Source organism: Diadema setosum, chromosome 5 (genome assembly GCF_964275005.1).
Source record: "Diadema setosum chromosome 5, eeDiaSeto1, whole genome shotgun sequence".
Classification (NCBI taxonomy): domain Eukaryota; kingdom Metazoa; phylum Echinodermata; class Echinoidea; order Diadematoida; family Diadematidae; genus Diadema; species Diadema setosum.
In genome coordinates, this window is record NC_092689.1 from 11976011 (window position 1) to 12003051 (window position 27041).

A 27041-nucleotide genomic window follows, 5' to 3' on the forward strand; every position below is an offset into this window, starting at 1 on the left:
TCCGAGCAGGAACCGCCCAGGTACTGACCTAATCGAGCGGTCGCTGCCGAGCGATTTAGGGAACAAAAATAATAGAGACAAAAATGACAAGAGCACAGAAGAAAACCAAGAGAATAGATCGAGCGGTCGCCGTCGAGCGATTTGGGGACTAAAAATGTTAAGATAGAAATGACAGAGGCACTTAAGGAAATCAGGGCCTAGATGGAGAAGATAATCTAGCGCAATGTGGAAGAAGCAGGGGGAGGGATAAGAGGCAAGGAAACCCCACCAACATATCAGCATCTCAACATCTCGGCAACCAACATGAGGGACACTGAAGTCAGAGGCAACCACTTCGGGGCAAAAGAGATGAAAGCTAAAAGTTAGTGTCGATATGTTGACGTAGTAAAATATGGTTTGGTTACCTTATCATTCATTAAATGCCTATTGATCGAGGAAGAAATGAATAACAAGAGATGGGGAAAATTAAAATATGAAATCAAATAGGAATAGAAAATACTGTGAAATATAGAAACAAGAAAGATATTTTGGAAAATTCTAATCTATTCTAATCTTTGTTCCATCTTTGGTGTTCCTCCCTTTTGTTTTATTTCCTAATTTCTAGTTATCTGTGGTATCACATGGCGGAGATTTGTTAGTTGATAATTTAACTATTAGATGTTTTGCCTCAAGTTTTCTCTTAATTAATTAATTAATTAATTAATCAATTAACACATCACAAATCACATAGGAACATTGATAAACACAGGTAGCTCGTGAGAAATTTCCGGCAGAGACCGGCGGGTGGCCGCCGGTACGCCTGCGGGTCACCGGTAGATGACCTATCGATCACCCGTCGGTCGCTGAGTAATTTCGTAAAAATCGGCCGGTGGCCGGTGGGAGATCGTCCAGTTGCCGATGGGGCATCGCTCGGTGACTGCTCGGACTCTGCTCGTTGCAGATCCCCACATTTCGCCAAAATTTTACTGAAATCGATCGGTGACCGACGGGAAATCGACAGGGCGCTGCTCGGTCATCGCTAGGATTTTACAGCCTGCTCAGCATCTCCAAAAACTGCTGAGCGGTGTCAAAATTTCAGCAGCGACTGAGCAGGCTACAAATCGGTCGGTCGCCGCTCTGAGTTGTGACCGTAGCCTTATATTCGTATTTCGGGTAAGGTACTGATAGAGTGCAATTCTTAGAGTATCGTGTTTTGTGATAATTAGCTGAATAAGAAGTGATTAGAGGATTTAGATAAGTAGGTACCAGATTACGACGGATTTTTAAGGTGAGTATGCAATATTGTAACTTGATTCTTTCTTCAACAGAGAGCCAGTTTAAAGTGGTGAGCAGAGAACACTGAGGAGTATAACAATCAACATTAAGTATACTAAGCGCGCATATTTATTCTGCATTCTTTGTAATTTTTGCACATTAGTCTTAGAACAACTACCCCATGCCGTACAACAATAATCAATATGTGGCAATATAAAAGCAAAATATAAATCAATCAACATTTTTTGTGGTAACAGATTTTTTATACGACGGATGCATCATATTGCTCGAGATATCTTTCCGCGTACATGCAGTATATGATCATTCCACAATAATTGGGAATCTAATATAACTCCCAAATATTTAATAGTATCAATGGTTTCTAATACAATATCATTGTACATTATTACAGGTACTTTATTTCTCAGTTTTCTTTTCGGACCAATAAACATTGCTTTAGTTTTCTCAGAATGCAATATCAAATCATTACATTCCAACCATCGTGTAATTGAATCAAAATCATTTTGAAGAGTTTTTTTGAATTTGTAAAAAATTGAGTCCATTAGTGAACACTGCAGTATCGTCCGCGTATAAGGACAATTTAGGAGCATTAAATTTCAAACTGCAAATATCATTAATATACAAACAAAAAAACAGAGGACCAAGGATGGACCCCTGGGGTACTCCCGATTTCATAACTACATAATCACTTGTATATTCATTTACAGATACACACTGCAATCTTTCATGAAAATAACATTTCAACCAATCATACTCGACTTGAAATACCATAATATGTCATTTTTTCAAGAATCTTACTATGGGGAATCACATCGAACGCTTTTTTCAATTCCAAAAATATTGCCCCTGTAAGATATCCCCTGTTCATATTTTCTAACAAAAAAAAAAAAAACCAAACTATATCGGTTACGCACGTTGCGGTCGAATGTGACGGTCTAAATCCAGACTGTTGTGACGATAATAATTTATTTTCATCTAGATAAGAATACAACTGTTCATGTACTGCTGTTTCTAAGATTTTTGATAAAATGGGAAGTATCGATATTGGTCGAAAATTAGTGATGTCATATGTTCCACCTTTATGTACCGGTGTAATTCGAGCTTTTTAAAATTCTGCCGGAATTTGAGATGTTTGTAATGAGCGATTGAATATAAAAGTTATCTGTTCACAAATATGACCATATGCAGCTGACAATTTCCAACAGTTTTGGGTGGTGGCGCGTCGCGTTAATGGGAACACCACCCTTCGTCCAAAGCCCCCCCCCCCCCGGTTTTGCCGAAAGGGTGCGTTGGGAGCGTTGGGTCGCGTCGCGTTGACTGGAACCCCACCCTTCGTCCAAAGCCCCCCCCCCCCCCCGGTTTTGCCGAAAGGGTGCGTTGGTACTTTTTCTCATGTAATATTAAAAGACGACTTCTGAATTTATATTTAACCTTCAAACAACCATTTTAAAGAGGCTATCGTCCGGATCGGTTTACACTCTATTACCACCTGGTCTACAGCCAGTTGGTCTAATAACCAGTTGGTCTAGTCATCATTTCGTCCAATTACTGTTTGGTCTAATTGTTATTTGGTTTAATTACTATTTGGTCTACATTCAATTCGTCTAATAATAGCCATTTGGTCTATTTTTGGTCTATTATGAGTTGGTCTAATTCCATTTCGTATAATCATCAAATTGTCTAAAATGAAACCAAATTTGTCCTATATAAATTTGGTGTACACATCAATAAAAAGGCCCCCCCCCCCCCCAAAAAAAAAAAAAAAATAGCCCAGTTGGTCATATAGACGAAACGATGATTGGACCAACTGGTACCTGATTAGACCAGGAGGCTGGCTATAAGACCAAATGACAATAAGATTAATGGTTATTAGACTAAATGGGTGTAGACTAAGTGATGATAGACAGAGGCTAGACCAACTGGGCAATGGACCAAAATTAATGATGTATACACCAAATTTATATTGGAAAAAATAATTTGGTTTTATTTTAGACAATTTGATGATTAGACGAAATGGAATTAGACCAACTCATAATAGACCAAATCGGTATTTGATGATACAAATTGGTGTTAGACCAAAAATAGACCAAATGGCTATTATTAGACGAATTGACTGTGGACCAAATAGTAATTAAACTAAATAACAATTAGACCAAACAGTAATTGGACGAAATGATGACTAGACCAACTGGTTATTAGACCAACTGATATTAAACAGTCTATTAGACCAACTGGCTGTAGACCAAGTGGTAATAGAGTGTAAACCGATAATAATGATAATAATAATACTAAGAATAATAATACAATACATTTGTAATGCGCTTAATACAAAATGGAATTAGACCAACTTTCGTCTCTTCCCTGTGCGCTTAGAAACCGATCCGGACGATAGCCTCTTTGAAATGGTTGTTTGACGGTTAAATATGAATTCAAAACTCGTCTTTTAATATTACATGAGAAAAAGTACCAACGCACCCTTTCGGCAAAACCGGGGGGGGCTTTGCACGAAGGGTGGGGTTCTAGTCAACGCAACGCGACCCAACGCTCCCAACGCACCCTTTCGGCAAAACCGGGGGGGGGGGGCTTTGGACGAAGGGTGGTGTTCCCATTAACGCGACGCGCCACCACCCAACCCACCCTTTCGGCACAAGCCGTTTTGGGTGTAGGCCATCTGTCACAGAATTTGCCCGATTTCCATCCTTTTATATGGAAATAAACGGAACAAAGAAATTTTCATAACCTCTGAGAACTGTTGGCAGGCTGTAACTCATACAAGACGAAACGGAGGAGACAATGTGCATTCAGTTAACTCAAATATTTTAATTGTCTATAACTGACTATTGGTTTTACAGCAAATTATAAAAAGGAAAAAACGAACATAAATTATTCCTGCTCAGTGGCTTTCTGGCTCTTAGGACTTAAATTATTTTTAACTCAAATTGGATTAATTTCACCTCGAATGGCTGTCACGGGTGTACGTTGCGTGACGATGGCTTATGACGACGATGTATGACGATGAAAATGCAGGTCGATGACGATGTCGGTCGACGACGGGGCCCCGTTACGCTGGTGCTGGTATGGACTGTCGCGTGGTCTGTCGTAGCAACTCTTCGCGATTCCCGTTCGCGTGGTCGCTCTCCCGACGGACGTCTTCGCGATGTCTCCTCAGCATCCAGGAATGAAGTTCAGTCGACAGTCTATGCTCCCTTACTGCCTCGGAGCTGGTCGACAGTTGACGCCTTTTATGTGCCTGCCTCTTGCAGTACCAGTGGGTCCTTGACCCTTCGGGAAACCCGGAAACCCTTCAAATATTAAAATAATCACATTACTTCAAGCCAGAGCACTGAAGCACATTCATATCACATTCACATCCTGACTGACGTTCAAATTACCTCATTATACAAATGTATTCAGGCTCATATAACCATAAATAACTACCATTATATATTCTATATCACATATTAATTGAAGCATTTAACAATAACCACTATATCTATACATCACATATTAACTGAAACCTTTATCACAATCCACTCTCAATTCGGATATCCATTACACAAACGAATTATGCCAATTAAATACATAAACATTTCAGAATTAATGCACTTACCACTATCTGTGGGTATCTCTAGTTAATACTGACTGGGGTGGCGGCCCCTGTCACCGTTACCGAGTGGCCATTTACAGCGTGTCACGGAGACAGCACCACAGCGTGATGTCCCCTTCACGGCCTGATGTCATCATACTGCCGCTCCTTGCCACACATAGCACTATCGTGCCTCTACCGAGAGCGGTCTGGAATGTCTTCTATTGAAATGCTAAACAGTTTGCATCAATTTACGTGCTTAAGTGCTTATTTACAAATTCCATGCAAATTGACCTCAGTGGAGGAGAGCGTCTGTCACTCCACTCGTGACACCATCAATACCCATAGCTTTTTTGCAATTAATATCAAGCAGTTCGTTTTTTACAAATTCAACAGATATTTCTTTGAGTTGGAACTCTGTGCTTACTTGAGCCAAAGTTTCCATAGTGTTGACACTTGGATCTGGGGACATAGTGTTATTTTTAAATCTTTCACACACGTCATTAAAAGCTTCATTAAGAATATTCACTATCGTACTGCCATCATTAACTAATTCATCATTTACAAGGAGCTTGAGCTCTGCTTCACTTCTTTTATTTGGCAAGAGATTCCGTAAAATCTTCCAATTTCTATGAACATCATTGCTGCACGATGAAAATGCTTCTTTATAATGACCTTGTTTTAAATGTTTATTCAAATTATTAGCTCTATTTCGATAAAACTTAAATTTTTGCCAGTCAGATTCGGAATCAGTTTTTCTGAACTTTTTGTCTGTAAAAATCACGTTCACGGGCCAGCTTTATATATTCTTCTGTTATCCAAGGGACTCCTCTTTGTTTTCTTCTAACTGAAATAATCGGAGCATGTTTATTGCTCAATGAGCTAAACATAAATTTAAACATATCACATAATTCTTGAACGGATTTTTCTTCTGAGTAAAAGGAGCTCCAGTCCAGGTCATTTAAATCTTTTTTAAACATCTCTTCATCAAAGAAACGAAACGATCTGATTTTGCTGATCTTTGGTGAAAAAGGACGGCTTTTACCTTGAATAACTGAAAAAAAAATCAAAGAGTGATCACTGAAGCCAATACACTGTACGCCTGACTTAACGATTTTCATTGAGTGCGAAGTAAGTATTAAGTCTATCACAGACTTACTACGAGGTGTTACTCTGGTTGGATCTTCGATGATTTTTCTTATTTGTGTAGTGGCACAAAACTCTAAAATATTCTTTATAAATTTTTTTCGTACTCATATCACAATTGAAATCTCCCAATATCATGACGTTATTTGACAAGGATAATACCTTGTCAACTGACTCTTCGAGAGCGGCAAAAAATGACTTGTGTGCATCGGGCTTTCTGTAAAGAATACTGATATATAATGAACTGCTATTTTCACGCTTTATTTCCAACCATAATATTTCACTCTCGCTTCGTTCTAAGTCATTTCTTCGTACATATGAAAATTTGCTGCTGACATAACACCCAACTCCTCCACCATGACCATTTTTATCCAGTCTCTCAAAATTGAATCCATCCATTGAGATCATGTCGTTTGTAATATCATCATGTAACCAAGCCTCGGAGATACCAAAATATCATAAGGTTTTTCTAACAAGAATCATTTCAGATTCATCATCTTATTTTTCAAACTCCTTATATTCAAATGAGCAATTTTAATACCCTTTATATTCGGGAAATCAGAAGTACAATATAATTCTCTGTCCGAGTTTATTTGAGTATCCTTTGAAAGGAAGAAAGTAGACGAATCAAAGTGATCGAGACTGTCAAATTCTTCATCCCAAAAGGGTAAGTACTGTAAAGTACATTTTGGGCATTTGGTCATATTTTTTTACGAGTAACATGTCCGCAAGAGATATGAATCCATTGATTACAATTAGTACAACATAATGCTTTCTTGTTTTTGCTCACATTTCTTGAGCAGCAAGAACAAGCGTATGAAGCCATTATAGAAGGAAGTGTTAATGCACAATCATAGTAATAATTGCATAACGTGGGGGAAAAGGGCACAGGTACTAACGTAGTGTCCGTAGGTCATTGTGATCACGGATCCCTCGTGTGATCGTCTTCCCTCCGAAGGCACCAACGAGCGCAACAACGCGGCCATCAGAGGTCCATGCTGTGGGGACTTTATCGTGGGCCTTATCGGTGAGTAGTTGCTTGTTTCTCTTTGTTAGGTCTTCGTAGATAGCGATTCCATCAGTTTCCGTCTCTCGGTGAGTACTGTTTTCTTTGTTTGGTAGGATACGAACTTCACTTTTATGAGTCTATGATTTTTGTTGCTGTGACTCGTGCATTTGTACTCTGTTTTGTCTCCGTTCCCTCTGATTTGTTTCGTACATCCTTCGTTCCGACTCGATGACTTCGATCTATCTCAGATTTCTGTAGGTCTATCCCAAGTTTCTCTTTCGCGATGTGACAAATGATCTCTGAAGTGTTCTCTCCCCTTGACTCCGGTATACCGAAGAAGCGCACGCAGTTTCTTCGTGAATATTGTTCGAGGTCATTACATGTCTGTTGTAGATGGATGATCTCCTCATTCTTTCTCTCTAGCTTGACGACAGGGCAGCAACCTCTTTCAATGAAATTTCCGCTGACTTTTCAAGATCCATGATGCGGCTTCCCTGTCGTTCGATTGTCTCGTGTAATGAGGCAAGTTCACTCCTGATAGCTTCTTTCACTACGTCCTGAATGGACGTAAGGAATGCTTTGTTCGTGCTCAGCTTTGTAGCCACCAAGTCGACCGAAGCCTCGTTAATGGTTAATGGCGCCTTCTCCCTTGTAGTCGGCGCCATTTTGGTAGAAATGACGTACACACGAACAAAATGTCATGAAAGTTTAGATGGAACTAATGGCGTTCAAAGATCATATCAGGCGTTGCACAGGGCCACTCGAGACACATACTTAACATGCTTAAGGTCATCTCAGAGCATAGTATGATGCTCTAATGTCCGCATACACGGAACCAAATATGCCTTCTAGCAATAAGTATAGTTAGTATATTGTTTTACTGGGATAGTGGAAGATTGCTAGATTTCGATATTTTGTGTATAGAGGGCAACGAGTTTTCCAAACAAGAGCAAGACAGCAGTTTGTTTTCCTGCAGCTCGAGTGAAATGAAAGTTGAACTTCTGAGCTATTTCCAAAAAAAAAAAAAAAAAATGTCATATCACGGTATGAAGACAAACTTACGCCTTGAAAGTGTACGTGGGACTGGGGCGTCCAAGAATGTATCAGCGGGTGTCCAGAGCCACTCAGAACACACCCTTCTTGTCATAAAAAAAAAAACACACACACTGTAAAGTTCCAATGTTCCCAGAATAGAATCCATTTTAGTCTTCTACAGTCATCGTTAGTTTATATCACTATTTCACAGTGACAGATGTGAGCTTTTCCTGAATTTTCCTGATCTTTTCTGAATGGGCTGTAGTATATTCGGATTTGGATTCGGAATATGTCTGTAATAAATTTGTAATAAAACACAACTATATGATTTTTGTGACCTACAGCAGGGGCCGTGGAACGTTTTTCAGTTTGGGGTGGGGGGGAGGTGGGACGGGAGGGGGTGTCAAGGTCAACCCCCGCTTAGACGCACCGGCGTAGCCAGGATATGATGGGGGGAGGCGTTTACAATGCGAGGGAGTGAAGCGACCGAGCCCGAGCGAGCGGAGCGAGCGAGAGGGGGAGGGGGGTATCCCCCTCCCACGGTGAGAACTTTTTGCATTTTGATGTTGTAAATGGTGCAATTACCACAAGGTCAAAGGTCACAGACAGGGGTCAATGAACTGTTAGGTCCAATATTAAGTTTTTATGGCGGGTTTTTGATTATGGCTCATAACTTTTGATCCCTTTGTCCGTTTGTGACCAAACTTGGATGGCAGATGTCCCTTGGGGAGGTGAAGGTCATCACAAGGTCAAAGGTCATAGGTGGATCAATGAACTTCTTGGAGTTAGAAAAATATTAATTTCTTGTACGCGAATGGGCGAGAAACAATTTTGGCACTTGCCTTGTTTCCTAAGTGACCGATGCATGCCAAAGAGCATTGATCAAACCTTGACTTTATGCAAAGAAAAATAAAGTAGAAATCAAACCAAAAAAAAGAGGTCAATTTCTGGGGGGGGGGGTGTCAGCGGGATTTATAAAGAGGAGAACACAACTCTCTGAACGAGAAAACTTGTTGTAAAATGTTATTTTGAAATATATCTGTGATGTCTCTTGTGTGCATTTAGTAGAGGCTACTATGTAATCCTGTGAGATTTTTGTGCCAAAACTGATTTTTTTTTTTTGGCTAACTTTGTCAATTTAAGGGTTCTGAATCCAAAAAATTTTGGTTCCATTTTTTTCGACTACGTCTTCAGCCGCCATTTCGAATTTTAAAATGGCCGCCATGGCAAACTGTATTTTTATCTATATCTCATTAAGTGAGCATTGTAGAAGCTTCAAATGTGCAAAAAGCATGGTTGTGATGTCAAACACTCCTGATATATTATTTCCTGATATTGTGGATTGTTTTGATACAATTTATAGGCTGCCATCTTGAAATTCAAAATGGCCGCCATAGCGTTTTTACCCATATCTCATGTTGCAATTATTGTAGGAGCATCAAATTGTCAGTAATGCACACGCTTGTGGTGTCAAACTTTCCAGTGCAGGTGTTTCCTATTGTGGATCATTAGATAGGCCACCATCTTGAAATTCAAGATGGTGGCCATAGAAAAACAGATTATGATACTGTGGTAAGCGCCTTAGATGAATTTGCCAAAATTGTCCTAGTTAGACCGGATTCATTTTCAGGTGACGCAGAACGCCGACAGTAATCTCTTAATTCAAAATGGCTGCCATAGATTCAGACTGTAAGGACGAGGTTCAAATGACGTCATCAAACCAACCTGAGGGGCAAGAACTGCGTGGGGGGGGGGGGGGGGAGGGGTCCCATGCCACTTCCCATAAGTGTGGGCAAACATGTAAGCGTTACATCCCACGTCCCATAATAGCCAAACGGGTACCTGTATGTGGTTCGCGTGCATATGATTTGTTTTTGCCTCTCAGGCAAAACATTATTTGGTGTGGTGGAATCTCGATGATAGCTGTATTTAATCCCAGTTTTTAAATATTTGTACAAAAGCAAGCATTGATACAATTAAAGATGATCTTCAAAAACTTGATGCCGTTTCGAGAGAACAAAAACAAGGAAAAATCTCGCAATGGCAAGAAATACAATGGTCACCTACCAGGCATCTCAATCTTGACCAGAAAATGAAACAACTCATCAGCATGATCAGGGAGCTCATAATTGCTGGATGCATTTCTGGAATAAAACGGAATGAATAAGGAATACCAATGATTAGGTTTTTCCTGATTGCCCTTGTGTGGGTCATCCTCTATCATCAAGACTTCCAAGATGCTTACTGCTGTACCACCAATGATTCTAAAACTACAAAGGAGCAATAAAAGCTCAATTCTGTGACACTTTGGATGCATCAGAATTCCTCAACAATTTAGAACACAATCACACAATGGTAATCTAAAAAATTGTCACTGCGTTGAAACTGATTAATGTGGTGTTTGGCAATTAGGTATCGAAAATATTCAAGGAGGATATTATAGAAAGAGATGAAAAGGGAAGTTTTCATGTTCTGTACCAAGAATTTGTATCTGAAAGAATTAAAAAAAAAAAACATATCTGTCTGGGATAATATGAGAAAGACCAGACATTTACATCTTGCAATTCAAATACACAGTGTAAGATTGGATCAAAAATCATTAAGCTTAAGAGGACCACTAAATTCTTCTAACACTTCTACCGGTACAACAGTCTGATAGTCCTGTTATTACCCAGTCATTACTGGACGATACAACTATCGAAAGTTGTAAGTTCTACTGTTCTAAGTAATTCCACAATCGCTCTCATCTCACAATTTTATGGTTTTCTCCTCACTCACAAAGGTTCATTTTTCATACGCCCATGCCTTGGAAACCAACAAAACTGAGTCACATAATCAACCTGAAAGTTGAAATACTGATCAGTCAATTCTATCTGGCACAGAACGGGAAAAAACATGGTTCATCCAAGATGCCATGGGAACTGTCACCCGTCACAATGAGGAAGCAGATATCCTCATTACAATGCATGTATTAGACGCTACTTCAAGAGCAATAGGGAATTTCAGAGATATTGATGATCATTATAGACACTGATATTTTCATTCTCCTAATGGAACTTTGCTTTATTTTTAATACTGCATCGCACGTTGTCTGTTCCATCACTGGAAAAGAAGATGATAAAGTACAATTGACATTGTTGACAGATTATGTTCTGCAAATTCTTACGAAAAACAAAGGTCTGCTTGGTCACACCTTTCATGGCACAGGCTGAAGTTGAAAATTTGGTGATGTCTCAAAGAGCAGATGGATCAAGAATTTTCTTAGCCTTGAATCATGCAGAATGTGCAATGACACAGTCCATGCCTTCCAGAAGTTGGGCGTGAATGACTTCAACCTGGACAATCTCCCGCTTTGCTCTCGTAGAGTCTTGATACAACACATCCCAAGAGTAAACCTCGTAAACCTTCACAGCCTAATTTGTGCCTCTTTTTACAGGAGAATATAATATGGTACATTTAAGTTATTTCCAGGGGATATACATAAACTGCGCAATTAAATGCTTTGAGCTTCCTACACCAACGGAAGCCACAGAATTCATTATCATGTTCACATGGCAAGAAAGGCAAAAGTCCTTGTTTCTGGAAGAAATTAGAACCAATTCTCCCTCGTGTACAGCCCTATACAAGTGGTGTGACTTGAAAAACACATGGAAGGAATGAGCCTAGAAGACATTAAGTAAGCAAATTTCAGATAGATTTTCTAGTACATGGCTAATATTTAGTTACTGAAGCACTTTTGAAAGTCATTTGCTTTGCAACATAAGAATTACATGACTTCCCATTCACAAGTTTTACCCAAATGCAATGCTCTTAAAGGAATGTTTCCCATGGCAGCTATTTTGCATTTCAACATGGCAGTGTACCTGCAGGAAGCAGTTCCGCCTATGCAATAATAATACTATTTATTGAAGTGATTGACTTACACATAGGTCCTACATCATCATGAAAGTGCTCCAGCATGCTTGAGTTTGCATTGTAAAGATCTTACAGCACCAAATGTGGGTCGAAATCCATCTTGAATTTCAAATGTGAACTTTCTGTATTATTTACAACATGAAACATGGGTCAAAATATACAGTCTGGTAAGGCGGCCATTTTTAATTTCAAGATGGCCACCTATAATATCAAAATGGACGATAATTTCAGAAAAAAAAAAGATGTTTCAGAAAGTCCGATAGTATACGCATGCTATTTGCCTCAAGCTAGAACCTTACACAATGCATACGATATGAGATATAGGCCCAATTACATTTGCTATGGTGGCCATTTTGAATTTCAAGATGGCCACCAACCAAAATGATCCATCATGCAAAATAAGATTGTATATACTAGCATCTGTGACATCATAAGCATGCTTTTTGCAACAAATTTACACTTTTCGTAATGCTGTAAAGAACCTGAGATACAGGTAAAAATACATTTAGCTGTGGCGGCCATTTTGAATTTCAAGATGGCAGCCCTCAAATTGTATTAAAACAATATACAATATCAGGAAATGGTGCATCGGAATGTCTGGCATCGCAAACATGTTTGTTGAATCACATTTGAACCTTATATGATGCTCACATTATGAGAATTGGGTCGAAATACAGTTAGATATGGCGGCCATTTTGAATTTTAAGATGGCCGCCAACCAAAATGATCCATCATTCAAAATAAGATTGTATATATTAGCATCTGTGACATCATAAGCATGCTTTTTGCAACAAATTTACACTTTTCGTAATGCTGTAAAGAACCTGAGATACAGGTAAAATACATTTAGCTGTGGCGGCCATTTTGAATTTCAAGATGGCAGCCCTCAAATTGTATTAAAACAATATACAATATCAGGAAATGGTGTATCGGAATGTCTGGCATCACAAACATGCTTTTTGAATCAAATTTGAACCTTATATGATGCTCACATTATGAGAATTGGGTCAAAATACAGTTAGATATGGCGGCCATTTTGAAAATCAAAATGGCGGCTGAAGACGTGGTCGAAAAAATGGAACCAAAGTTTTTTTGGATTCAGCACCCCCAAATTGACCAAGTTAGCTAAAAAATCAATGTTGGCACTAAAATCTCACGGGAACCAATATTTCGACATAGCAGACCATACTAATTTCCGCGGGAGTCTGAAAAACGGATATCCCTGTGATCTGTTTATATTCACTAAAAATGCAGTGACGACACTTTCTGGTAATGATCTTGCCTCGCGTATTTTGACGCCAATGCTAAATACCCAGGCACGAATATTTCTCAATGGCATAGATATCTCAAATCAACTGAGTCTACCCAACGCCAGGCATGATGTCACATCTTAAAAAAGAAAAAGAGATAGTTGCTGGGTATTCCCCGCAAGGCGGAGGCCGTGAATCCTTGCGGGGTTAATAGCAATTTCTATTGCTTGTTCGCCGCTACGGCACTTTTGTTTGGAAGCCGCTGAGTGTTAAAAGCGCAGCTTACATTAGCTTGCTACTAATTGATTCCAGCTACCATTAGCGTGAAGTTGCTTCCTCACACCGCACAGTTCATCCAGACAAGCTGTCCCCAACAAATATACCGTGATCATGGACATAATGACGGAGTTATGTTTGGTGGTCTGCTGTCTTCTTCTTGGGATGAAGTCAGGTGAGTGAAATAACCCTGCGGGTTCCTTCTAGGTCTTACTCCTCCTTCAGAAATGAGAACCCTCGCTCTTTACGTTGACAATACCGTACTACCGGCCTACCAATTTGTATTGTGAGAACATGATGGGCTTTGAGCTATGCCCATGTTGAAGACCCTGTCGTTCTCCCGTTTTATAGGTAATCTGTCGTAGGCCTACGATTGCGGACTGTATTTCGGGACGCATTGTTAATTGTTACCATTTTCCTGATGGATCTCAGCTTGGTACCACCGCCTGGGCATTTTGCTCATATAGGGCCATATAAGTCATTCCATGACATTTCATGCTATTTTCAGCGAATATTAACACTATAAAGAATCTCTTTTTTTTCACAAATTAAACCAGTGGTAACAGTGCCTGTTTGCTCATATAGGTTAAAAGGCATGCATATAAATGTATGTAAAGGAATATATGTATATATTATACATATATTTATGGAATTGAGAAAGATCTTGCTTTGACAGCGTCGGGTAATTTGCCAGAAATAAAAAGAAATAATCAACTTGAAAATGTCCAATTAGGGATGTACCAGCTTATGAAGGATTTTAGAAGTATTATATACAATATTGTAACTTGATTCTTTCATCTACGGATTGTCAATCATGGCTGTGAGCAAAAGACACTTATATGTACACCAATCAATTCTGTCTGTATATAGTATGCCCATAAACCAATTGTTCGGGCCAATTTAGGCCAGTTATTCGACAAACTAAAACATAAGAACATATAATAGTGGCATTTACAAAGGGAGCCAGGCAGCCTTGAAAGTATCTTGTGCTTGTATTAGGATGCCTACGCATGAAAATACACTTCGCACCTGTACTTACATTTTGCATCCTTCGGTTTGGGATTTGGGTTGTTTTTCAGTTTTATTTGTTTGTTTTGTTTTCTTTTGTTTGTTTTGTTTCTGGTTTGTGCTTTGTTTTGTTTTGTTTTGTTTTGTTTTGTTTTTACATTTCGATGTTTGAACAGCTCCCCCAGGCTGAACAACAAGAATTAATGTAAGGCAGTATGAAAACAGAGTACATAATCTATATCATTGTTAATTGTCATAGGTTAAATTTTAAACGTCAAATGCACCCGGCTGCTTGAGGTATCTTACACACACACACACACACACACACACACACACACATCAAATTGTGTATATATAACATGTTCCTTCTATAATAATCGTGACTTCGTTACTCCTGAGTATTTTACGATGTGAGTATTATATCTAATATCTTTTGTATTGTACGAAATTACGAGTACTTCATTTTTTGTTTCGTTTTGTTTTGTATACTTTTCTTTTCTTTTCTTTTCGTTTTGGAACAAAGAACAATAATAGTTTTCCCAGAGTTCAAAAACATATTCTTACTTTCTATAACTATCAATTCAAACCCATTTTAAAGGTTTTTCTGAATTTGTACAACTTGTAGTAATATTAATGAAATAGGACAAAATTAATATCTTAGCAAACATTGCCGTATCATCTGCATAAGATGGGCAATTTCATGAGAAACTACAGTTTTAAGTTACAGATATCAAGAAAAAAAAAGGGCCAGTTGAAAATGTATCCTTGGACCCCCAATTTCACAAAACATATACATGAAGAGTTTGTTTGCAAAAACCGATAAGTCCATTTTTGAAGATTTTGAAGTAAGGTCTCTGTCATAAAGTACAAAATAATACCTTTTAAATGATATATTGGTCACTACATATAAAGGTACATTTTTGAAGTTATGGTCAAAAGAAGCAAAAATTTTCTTATTATTCTCTTTATTTTCATTGACCTTTAATCGCAAATATCTCCATTTGGCAAATATGGACTTATCGGTTTTTGCGAACAAACTCTTCACATACATATTCGTATATTGCTTGAGTAATGCACTGCATTTATTAGTGAACAGACCAATCAAACCAGGTTATGATGCAGATTACAAATACCAGTGGACACCGGCATATAATATATATATATATATATATATATATATATATATATATATATATTATGAAAGCGTTTGCGCGCTTAAATAGTTATAAGGATTAAGAATTGAAGGAAGAGATTGTGACAAGAATTTACCCATGAAGATAGCCTTTAAAATATGGGAATATTATCCAGTTTACGCGTTTAAATTTCGTACAATGTTATATATCTGTACTTGCTAAATACTGTTAAAACGTACAAATCCATAGCGCATTTTTCAGAAGCAAGAAAGGGGGTTTATTTTTGGTTTTCCTAAAGTTTCCATTCATATATGTATATATATATATATATATATATATATATATATATATATATATATACACGCTGAATTGCAGCAAGATGATAGCCGTAACTCTTCATACAATACTGATTTTATATCAGTTTGCTCCCATGCCTACTCCTTTTGAGACATAAGACATAAATTGTAACCAAATGAACTTTCCAAGTAAATTTCGAATCTACCTCCAGGAATTGGGTTGAATCTGTACAAATGTGTGCAACATCACTATCATCACTAAATTTGGCAAAAAGGCTGTCCTATAAAATCAGTTCTGCCCTTGCACATCCAGATAATGAAAACATTATATCTAAACCAGTGTGATATGCTAACTATCATTATTGTGTACTAATGATGTCTACGATCTTTAAATAAAAATATCTACACGATATAAGAAGTACAAAATACATTAGTGTCATCATCGGCAAACAATGCACATGACAATGATGCACCTAAAGTAAACCCTTTCCTGAGGGATGTCACATTCTATGATGAATGTTAAGGAACTAAAGGCCCTATATCGCCATTGTATTGAACAAATTTGGACAACATCTATTAGAAATGCAACTTTTAAGCAAGGAAAGATTAATTCCTCTTCCATGATACTATTTCATTCGGACGTGTGTACTCTCTCAAAAACTTTCCTGGTTTGAGTACAACATAACTGGTTCTTGGAATATTCTCTGTATTGATTATGTCTTACTCATCAGTTTTCACCTACAATCTCAATTGGATATTGCTCCGGATGTGAGAAAAATTGACGTGCAAATTTAAATTGTTGCAGCTTTCTATATGGAGAATATTACGCACGTGATGGCGAGAGCTTTTTGAAACTTCAGTTCTGTTAGAATTGGCCAAACATTCATCGTTTAATGATGCTATGCAGTCATGAACATGAGAAGTAACAGTATAAGTGACATTATGATCCGAAGCACATTTGAACTATCTGAAGTCGTATCTGGATGTCTTCCTCGAATCTGTAAAAATCATTTGCCAAAACCGAAATGAATTCGAATCATAATAGCTTCCCTATATTTGAGCACATCGTCAGCAAATCTTCTTGTTCTTTTTTTTATTGTCAATGTTCCGTTGCACACGTGATACAAAGTACCTAATACCTATACCATTAATTTCGTCTCTTCATTCTCCGAGAAAATCTTAATTGAAGCACTTTCATCAAACTATGGGATCTTAACCTTATTTACATGTATAAGTACTACATGCTTATGTAGAAACATTTTCTGATACATATTTTGTTCCAAGCCGGAGTCACGCAAAATTCAAAGGGTCATAAGCCCAAAGACATCGAGAATGACAGATCTATCTCATGTCTGATCATACCATGTAATAGGGATTCGTGTGTGTTAATTTGTGTGCGTGTGTAGTTATTGTATTTTATGTTTTTGTTTATTATGTACATCAACTTGGCAATGATTGGAACATCAGTGTGATTTTGTGATTCTGTGTTATTTATTCACAGCATCCCCCTATCTTTATATGCGACCTCATAACGTTAATGGTACGGTGGGGGGAGAAGTTAGGCTGAACTGTACCGTTGACATAGACAGTGACTACGGAGATGGGGGTACGCCACACAGGGCCGTTCGATGGTTTCGCGGCATAGACCACCAAGAACTGGGTCCTGGTGCCTCGCATACCAACCCAAGAATCTCTACGACTCCGCATATCCGTTATAATTGGGTCAACAACGAGGTAGGTCTATGATAGAGTAAAATCAATTTCCACTCGTTCTTGTGACATTCTGAGCTTTGATTATTGGTAAAGTGAACTGTAATAGACTTGAATAAGGTGCTAAGATTGAATACCTGCCATTTTTCTCGAATCATCGAGAGAACAGACACATTCCCACGACAACCGTCACAGTCATAATACTAACTATACACCAAGAACATTGAAAATGAAAAAAAAAAATCGCAGTTTTTGTATTTATTTCATGAAGTATTTATTGTAAAAAAAAATAACATAAAACCATTATGTACATGTTGCTAGAGGTGTCAGTAATACAATGGTATACATTGTAATGTATGATATTGTGCTTGGTTACCATGATAACCAAATGCCTATAGGTGATTTGTTACCACAAAAATGCATGCCTACTACTTGCTGTAAACTTATTTTTTTTTGTTCATTTTTGGTAGATAGATGCAACTAAAAAAAAAAACAAAAAAACAAAAAAAAAAAAACTTTCTTCTGGATTATTTTTGAAAAATAATTTTCCTGTTGCCACGGCAACCGGTGTTATCCAATCGGGATTCAGCTGCCAATAACTTATAAAGAACATATATCAAAATGCTCAACTAGGTTATTAAGCATGTCCTTCTGCATAAGTGTACCAAATTTGGGAAGAAAATATTGAAGTATTCTGAAGTTATAGTAAAACTTAATAACAAAGGTAAATAAAAACACATTTTTTTTTTTTTTTTTAACGGCGATTGAAAATGCCGATGTCATTTGTTTATAGTCGTAGTTTTCTTATTCTTTGCTCTGCTGCGAACACTTTGAGCCTGCTTAGGTAAGCTGAAGTGGGAATGTTTCACGTACCAAGAATTTAAGTCGAACTTCATTTTTGGAAATTAAAATCGACTTAAGGTCATGCTTTGCCGTTGGTTTTTCTTTTCAGTTTCATCTAATGTTTTCAGAATCCTCTACAAATTGTTATCAAAATTTTCAGGAAAAAAAAAAATCTGTGTCTCATAATTTATAGTGTTGATTTGGATTGGTTTTTATTTCTGCCTTTTTCCAAATCACATATAACGAAAGAATACATATATTTAGAAATGAACATTACACGACGCATAAGCTAGCATACTGTGTTACAAAAAGTAGGCCTATATTATACATACACTATGAACATGACAGTTGTATGAGACGTATAGCATAATATCACTCACAACACCCCCCCCCCCCAAAAAAAAAGTGTTCAGAAGGAAATCGTGGAATTGACAGTTGTAAATTATGTATAATTATAATGACTGAATATTCATTCAGAATATGTCATGTCGTTACATTAAACAAATTTCAGGAAAAAAAATAAACAAGGGATTTGAATGAATTGATTTTGAAATTTAGCATTTTTAGACATTACAATAACAGAAAAGCAGGAGAATGCGATCAAAATCAGCAGCTTGACATCTGTTTGACATCTGACCTCTGGATAAAATTCGAAACTCAAATTCAAATTACTTAACTGTATAACGGACGTGTTGTAAAAATATAGAATCAGTAATCAAATCCAAATATCGTGATAGTTTATGAAGTCAAAAATAGAGGGAAAATTCAAAATAATTATCATTTTATTTGTTTTCAATGGGCATTCTTTATGATAATACGTTGCTGAGGTGAGTTCTGTGCTGTGCTGTGCTGTGCTGTGTTGTACATGCCATGAAATGCAATTTTGTTAATCTCACGTCTTAATTGGGCATGTAATACATAATTAGGTTTACTTCTAATATATTTATGTATCATATAAATATCTATTCCATATTTCTGTTTACAAATCAATTCATATATACAGCAAATTACTAAATTCCTAATATTGGAACCTGCGTTTACAAGCTTTGCTTTTGCGGTTCCATCATACTTCACAAGTTATAGAGAATTGTCTTATGTACATTATACATACGCTGACACACTTTCTGTCCATGACCCGATTTATAACATATTTTGTATCTTGCTTGGTTTGTATTCTTTTTTTTTTAATGTATCTCGATGAAATGTATCTCAAGTGAAATATGAAAATAAATATGCTGGAACTCTTTACTGTGTCTCGTCTCGAGTGTAAGACCGGTGCAGTTTCAGTTATTCAATTCAATTCAATATAACGGTATTAACTGTTTACGGGTTAACATTAAAAAAAAACACCAAAATTTCTTATTACTCATACTTAACTGTATTTCAATTAAAGATATTTTGTCATAAGTGCCTTATACAAATATAATTTAATGGTTGCCTTATTACTCAGAGAGATTATTCCAAACGTCTGGTTCATGGTGTCTAATTGACTTATGTACTATCATTATAGCTTGAGATTGTGGAGGTGATAATCTTTGGAATGTCCAGTTGGGTAAGCATGGATGCTGGATTTCACAATGAATAGGTTGTGGAACGAGGAAGGGAGTGTGTTGGATGTGTACATGAATATTGCGCATTGTAAAACATGAATATCATTCATTGTCAGAGTTTTCAAGTTAGAGAATATCCCCTCAGAGTTTGCAAGTTGATGTGAGTTGGTATAGATGCGGAGTTAATGCCTGCATGGAAACGTCTCCAAAATTGACAGTTAGTTGTAGAATATTGTTGAAGTCACACACAGCCTATAACCGTGATTTTAAGCTGAAATATGTCGATTTAAGATCGACTTAAAATCTTTGCGAAATACCCCCAGCATCCACAGGATGTTGCCGCCCTATAGGCCTGAGCCACCTCCCTGGCCTAAGCGTGTACCTACTACTCCTACTTGCCGGTTGCGGTGTAAGATATGTGTATCTTCAAATTCAAGAATTTCTTCCGTCGAGATGTTTTCATTGCAACTGATTGACAAATTGCCCTACATCGACGTAAATAAGCACTGAATTGATCAGTGTTTTAGTAGTAGCCATGATAAAAAATCATGGGCGTACATACTCGAGCAGGATTCGAACCTACGACCTCCTGATCACCGAACAGGCGTCATCTCCACTAGACCACCGAGCTTTCGCCCGAAAGCAAGTGTTGGTTCTAATCCTTATAGCATGCAGCGGGTACTGCTTTGTTATTCAAATTCAAGAATTTCTTCCGTCGAGATGTTTTCATTGCAACTGATTGACAAATTGCCCTACATCGACGTAAATAAGTGATCAGGAGGTCGTAGGTTCGAATCCTGCTCGAGTATGTACGCCCATGATTTTTTATCATGGCTACTACTAAAACACTGATCAATTCAGTGCTTATTTACGTCGATGTAGGGCAATTTGTCAATCTATGTGTATCTTGTTTGTGTTTTTAGGCCGCATACACAAAATGTTCTTATAGTATTCAACATGTTGTAAATCATTGCTCTTGGAGTCCACATTGTCCATAGTCTTGCATTTTTATCGTTATCAAGGAGGTTACCTCCCTGATATTTCTTTATCTAATATGGGTGTGTATCATGATTACTGATTTGAACCGACTTAAAATTCAATTGAAATCTGAAACTGGTATCATCATCCCTGTATTTGCAGAAAGAGATCGTATCGGAGCTGATTATCAAGAACTTGATGAAGGAGGACGCTACCAACTACACGTGTTGTAAAGCGGACTACCAGTCTTGCTCAGACCGTAATCGTCGCATTCATCATCAAGCTTACGTAAACTTGCTGCCTGCCTCTGGTGAGGAAACCCATTGAATGTAACTGGGCCCACTAAAAAAAGAGATTGTAATTGAACTTAATTTGCTTGTCTAGATAAAAAAAAAAAGAAGAGTGCGTTTCGTGTCCTTTTGTTTTTATTTTGTTATGAAAATGAGGGAGATGTTAATGTTTCATTGTACTTCCAATTATTTTGTTTGTTGGAAATGAAATATATCAACTTGAACTTAAACTTGATATGAAATTTCAATAATCTATGCTTTTACAACCTCACATGCAAATTAGATGACACAAAGATGTCATCAGCTAACTATTTATCCATTAGATTAGCTTTGCACGTAAGTTATACTATAGAAATTAAATTTTGTTGGATAATAATGCTGCAATTACAACACATTTCCCCCGATGTGCTGTTATTGCTAGATAATTACTAGACTGCAACAATTTGAAAGTGAAGAATACATCTTGGTTCCAGTTTAAAAAAATGGAGCATTTACTCAAGATCAAATGAATAAATCAACAGAGGAGTTAATGGGTGATTGCATCATATCCTCCAATTGGCAATATTCCCCCAAAATTCCCCCAATAATGGCATTGTTCCATGAAATTATTATGTGAAACTTCTTTTGTGTATTTAGAGTGGGTGTTTGATTTTCATGAAACCTCTATACACCACTGTGTTTGTCAATTTACTCTACACTTGTCAATGACGCATTAATATTGAACACTGACTTTGTGGAATTAAACTTTGAGTGCCGGTAGTGAAGCTTCATGCTCCAATGGCTGTCTCGCAATCAATAATGGACCTTCAGCTACTTTCTGCCAAATACGTTTGGCAAAAAGGGGAAACACACAAAGACCTGGGAAACTGGTATGACGCAAATGACGCAAATGCGGGGAAAGCAAGACACGTCACTTAGAAAGGCACAATAGGAAGGTAGATCTTTTTTCCCTTGTCTGTTTTGTGACATACAGTGCACTTAACGAACATGGTTATAACGAGATTCTGGATACAACGAAGTAAAATTTAGGGCCCAAAATTTTCAACTCACTGTATTTGCATTGTTTGTTCGTTCGGTTGTAATGCAATTTCGATATATAACGAAAGGTATATAACTGGTTCCGAGGACTTTGTTACATCGGGGATCCAGTATACATGTATACACATACACTCAACAACAAAAAAAGTAAGTTCGCTCCTTGCATTTTTGAGTATATCTCAAAAAGCAATTTACCGATTTTCATAATTCAAACGGGAGTGGATAGGAAATTTTATTACTCATGACATTAATGGCATATCATTGCCACCATGCAGATATCATTGTTGGTGTGAAAAAAATGAATTTTTATGTCAAAATGCATGGAAAAAAGTTGCACTTTAGTGATTTGCATTGACTTTTCACAAATACTTGGTCGGCCATTTCTTGGCAGATCTTTGACCACTCCAGTTTCCCTATACTTTGCTCTAAGTTTCCTTGTGGCATTGGGCGAAACCCCTAGTCTCCTGGCCACCTCCTTAACAGGAACCCCAGCTTCAAGAAAAGCTGTAGCTCTCCCTCTTTCAAAAATTTGCAGACGCGACATGATGCAAAATGGCCATAAGCACATAAATGTGATCAACCCAAGTTGATATTAAAAAGCACTTACTATGGCTTCGACCAACATTTTCATATTGAAAAGGCCTATTGTTTAAAAAGTATGCCTAATATATGTTTAAAAGGGAAGCACGTTATACCTGATGAAATTCCTAAGAATTACCTAACAAGTTAAAAAGGTCATTTGCTTAATTGCATAGGAAATATACACAATATGCTTCATATAACCTTAAGTGCCACTTTTTTTCCCACGCATTTTTACATAAAACGCATTTTTCACACCAATAATGATATCTGGTGGCAATGATATGCCATTCATGTTATGAGTAATAAATATAATTCCCTATCCATTCCCGTTTGAATTATGAAAATCGGTAAAATTCTTTTTGAGATATATCCAAAATTGCTAGGGGGAACCTAACTTTTTTGATTGAGTGTTTATATATATATATATCTATATATATATATATATATATATATATATATATATATATATATATATATATATAATAACATATACATACATACATATATAATACGTAATCATGTATATACACATATAATTACATGTCTGTATATGTGAAAACATAGACACACCATACGTATATGTTTCTGTTTGTGTTTGTGTATGTTTCATGTATTAGGCCTATATATAATATAAATCTACATATTTCATAGAAAATACCTGCGCCTGTGTGCACTGCCATGAGTTTGCTCAAGCTAGGTTGCAGAACTTCATCTTTGCATTGTCATTCTTTAACTTCAGATTTTGTCTCTCAGGATAAAAGCATGCGGTAATTAAAGGTCCAGTTTATCTTTGGCACCAGTGATTTTAAAAATTTTCCAGATATCACATTTGATGAATAAGTGTAAGTCTGTTGTATTACAAAACATTGCACTATATAAAATTTTCGCAGTAAGGCCTAAAATATAAGGAGATATCATTATTTTTCTCAATTTGCAGCAGACGGTTTAGTCTGGAAGCATTCTTATTATAACTATTTTTCACATTTTGTATATCTAACATCGATTGTACAGATTCAAAGTTTTACAGTGGCTGTTTCTATCCCTAACTGACATTTAAGAACTAAATGTATTTTAAAGCACTAATTGCTGGGCTTTTGGTTCATCTGCAAATGGTAAATTATGCCTTAAACCTGAGCCATACATCCCCTTTTCATTTATTTTCTTCAGAAGACACAAAGATCACTACCACTACCACCACCACCACTTCAAGACCCAGAACTCGTACAGCAGGTGAGTTTGCTTTAGTTGCATGCTTTTACAGGCGCCGATAATAACTATTGTAAAGTACAACGTGGGCCAGCACTATAGGCTTTCACTATGGCTATATTGATGTGGCATCTTTTGATGAAAGGATCAAGTGTTAATTCCGGGTGTTCAGTCGTAGAGGTGGAAATTCCACCTCTCTGGTTCAGTTCAATATTTGTGTCGCGATTTTTCAAGAGCTTGACTATTTCATGCAAACGTAATAATTCTTTGTGCATGACTGTGTGTGAGTTATAATGCATCAATGCAAGTAATACAATAAATTCAACAAACTAAAAGTAATATATACTGCAATCACCTAAAGGGTTAGTGGCTATTCATCTATTGAATAGGTCCTACCAAGGAGGTGAGTTGGAGTTCAAATTGGCTGTAATCATTCAAACAGTTGTCAGTTTTCTATTGATGTACAAAAGAATTCCACATGTGTATTTGTGCCTATGATGATCGATAGTCAATGCTGCCTTCGAGCTGAACAATCTGAAGATCAATTTCGAACGTTTACATAATGTTGGCTATATTTTGCTTGTTTATCTATTAGATATTAATCAGAGCTGTCACAGCTGTTTAAAACTGCACCATCCTGGAAAGACAGTTTGATCACTTTTCCATGCAGAAATGACAATAATGATAATGAACGCATCCCAGTTATCTGTCACTGTATAATAGACCACTGGATACAAACCTGGTTTGTTCATTTATGCATTATTTTGTTTTGGAATGATATTTTCCTGTTTTTATTGTTTTGTCTGAGATGAAGATTTTGTTGTTGTTGCTGTTTTTTGGTTGTTGTTGTTGTTGTTGTTGTTGTTGTTGTTGTTGTTGTTGTTGTTGCTTTTCCCATAAGTGGAATAACTTTGTACCCATTTGTGTTCATAATGCACAGCGTCTCCAAGCCCAGCGGAAATAAAATATAATGACATCAGTAATGAAGCATTGAAGGGCACGGACACGACAGGCAAAGCAAACAGACTGGACATAATGCTCAGTCTCATACTGGCATCAGCAGTGGTTGCCCTGCTCTGGTAAGCATAAAAAACACCACTTCATAATTATGTTCAGATACACAGTTGGAGCCCATTATCTACAATGCCCAGGTCCAGTTTAAGTACACCTGTTTAAGCAGAATTCCTCCCCAAACATGTTCATGTAGATTCGGCAAATCTGAAAGTATCTATTGAACACACTATGAAGTTTTAGGAAAATAAGACAATTTTGGTCAAAAGTTTCAATTTTTGAAGACCTATACACAGATCAGTGTGCCATCATCAGTAGATTAGAAAGCAACCAAGTTGCAATCGTGGAACAATGATACATTGTAATTAGAGAAAACGTAGAGAGAATTCCCCATATTTTTTCCAAAAATACAAAGGCCTTTGACATTTTTTCCAAAAATACAAAGGCCTTTGACATACCTTCTGCAGATTATTTTCAGGGGGCGTAAAAGCACCCCTGTTTATAACTGCTGTCAGCAATAAGTCTAGGGAATGTGGTCTTTTGGGCTTCTCTTCATATCTTAATTCTTTCTACTACCGAGTCCTGTATTCTTGTAACCTTCCCACCCAGCAATGATGGATTTAACACACTTCATACTTCTATTCTTAAAGGGATGGTACAGTATTGGTTGAGATGAGAATTGGGCTTTGAACTTTTTGCGAGATACCAAGAAAACACCTATGAAATAGTACAGAGCATACCATTTTAAGAGGAATTCAAAGTTTATTTGATGAAAATCGGGTTTGGAATGACTGAAACATCCAAAAACAAAGTAAAACACAGCGATCGTAATAAAAGGTGGGTCCCCACACTATTAAAATCGCTGTTTTGGATATCCCAGCCATTTCAAAACCAATTTTCATCAAATAAACATTGAATTCCTCATGGAATCGCATGCTCTGTTATATTTCATAAGAGGTTTTTCATTTTCTCACCAAAATATGTTAGAAACCTGAAATTAGGTCTCAACCAAAACTATACGATCCCTTTAAAAGATTTTTTATTTCACTAAAAATGTCAAAGATTTGCTCTAACTTTTCATTTTCAGATATTTCTTAAATTCCATCATAATCATGTATTCAAGAGGGTTTACACCTCATAATTTGAGACAGTGGTATGATGTTTTATGTGAATGAAAGTTATCCATTTGATTCAAATTGCTTTTGCTTATATTTATTCTATTTTACACTGTAATGAATAATGGACACACATTTTTTTTTTTCATGATATTCAGTAAAACATCTACCTTTTGAGACAGGAAACTCAAGATATTGATAGTTTTAGACAGTTGAATGTGCCACTGATCATTATTCACACTGCAAGCAATCTAGAAAACAAAGACAATGCTTGTCAGTTTTTTAATTCTTTTCTTCTCTTTTTCTCCCCCTCTGCGCAGGCAACCATTATAGCTAAAGAGAAGATTCTCCGTCAGTGTAGAAGTGACTTTGCTTCCAGATTGGAAACGGTGTGCAAATGGTATGTGAATGGTCCTCAGACTGCTCGTCTCAACGGTATACCATTGGATACTTTTTGTAACGGGGCAACTTTCGGATGACCAATGGAAACACACCTGACTAATTCTAGTCTCAGTGAAGATTGTCATCTGTCCACAGACCCGCCGTATCTGCCTTCCACAGTTACCAGAAGGAGATCAGGCTTTCGGCTCTTTCCTCTCCTACTGGTCTATGGGTTGACGACAAGGAACTTTCACATAAAATCTTATAGCGTGCATTCACATCGATGGTGAAATACCGCAGTATCTTGCATGATATTTCTCAATGTGAACGCAAAAACACATCGCGAAATGCTTTGTGAATTACCTTGGTATTTAGGATGGCAATTTAAACTGTGCAGGAAAGGTGCAT

General features: G+C 37.2%; 1 protein-coding gene across 1 annotated transcript; it reads left to right on the top strand.

Annotated features, from left to right (window-relative positions):
- Positions 1-13606: 13606 nt before the first annotated feature.
- LOC140228382 (uncharacterized) lies at positions 13607-25209 on the top strand. The gene is made up of 6 exons (XM_072308605.1): positions 13607-13667; positions 15303-15305; positions 17431-17663; positions 21173-21320; positions 24088-24150; positions 25067-25209. The coding sequence occupies exons 1-6, from the start codon at positions 13607-13609 to the stop codon at positions 25207-25209; spliced, it is 651 nt and encodes a 216-aa protein (XP_072164706.1).
- Positions 25210-27041: the final 1832 nt, after the last annotated feature.

Excerpts from the sequence above, each read along its gene's own strand:
- LOC140228382 (XM_072308605.1), top strand. The coding sequence starts at position 13,607 with ATGGACATAATGACGGAGTTATGTTTGGTGGTCTGCTGTCTTCTTCTT. Across the intron at positions 17,664-21,172 it reads ATAATTGGGTCAACAACGAG|AAAGAGATCGTATCGGAGCT; the intron begins GTAGGTCTATGA and ends CTGTATTTGCAG. Across the intron at positions 21,321-24,087 it reads AAACTTGCTGCCTGCCTCTG|AAGACACAAAGATCACTACC; the intron begins GTGAGGAAACCC and ends TATTTTCTTCAG.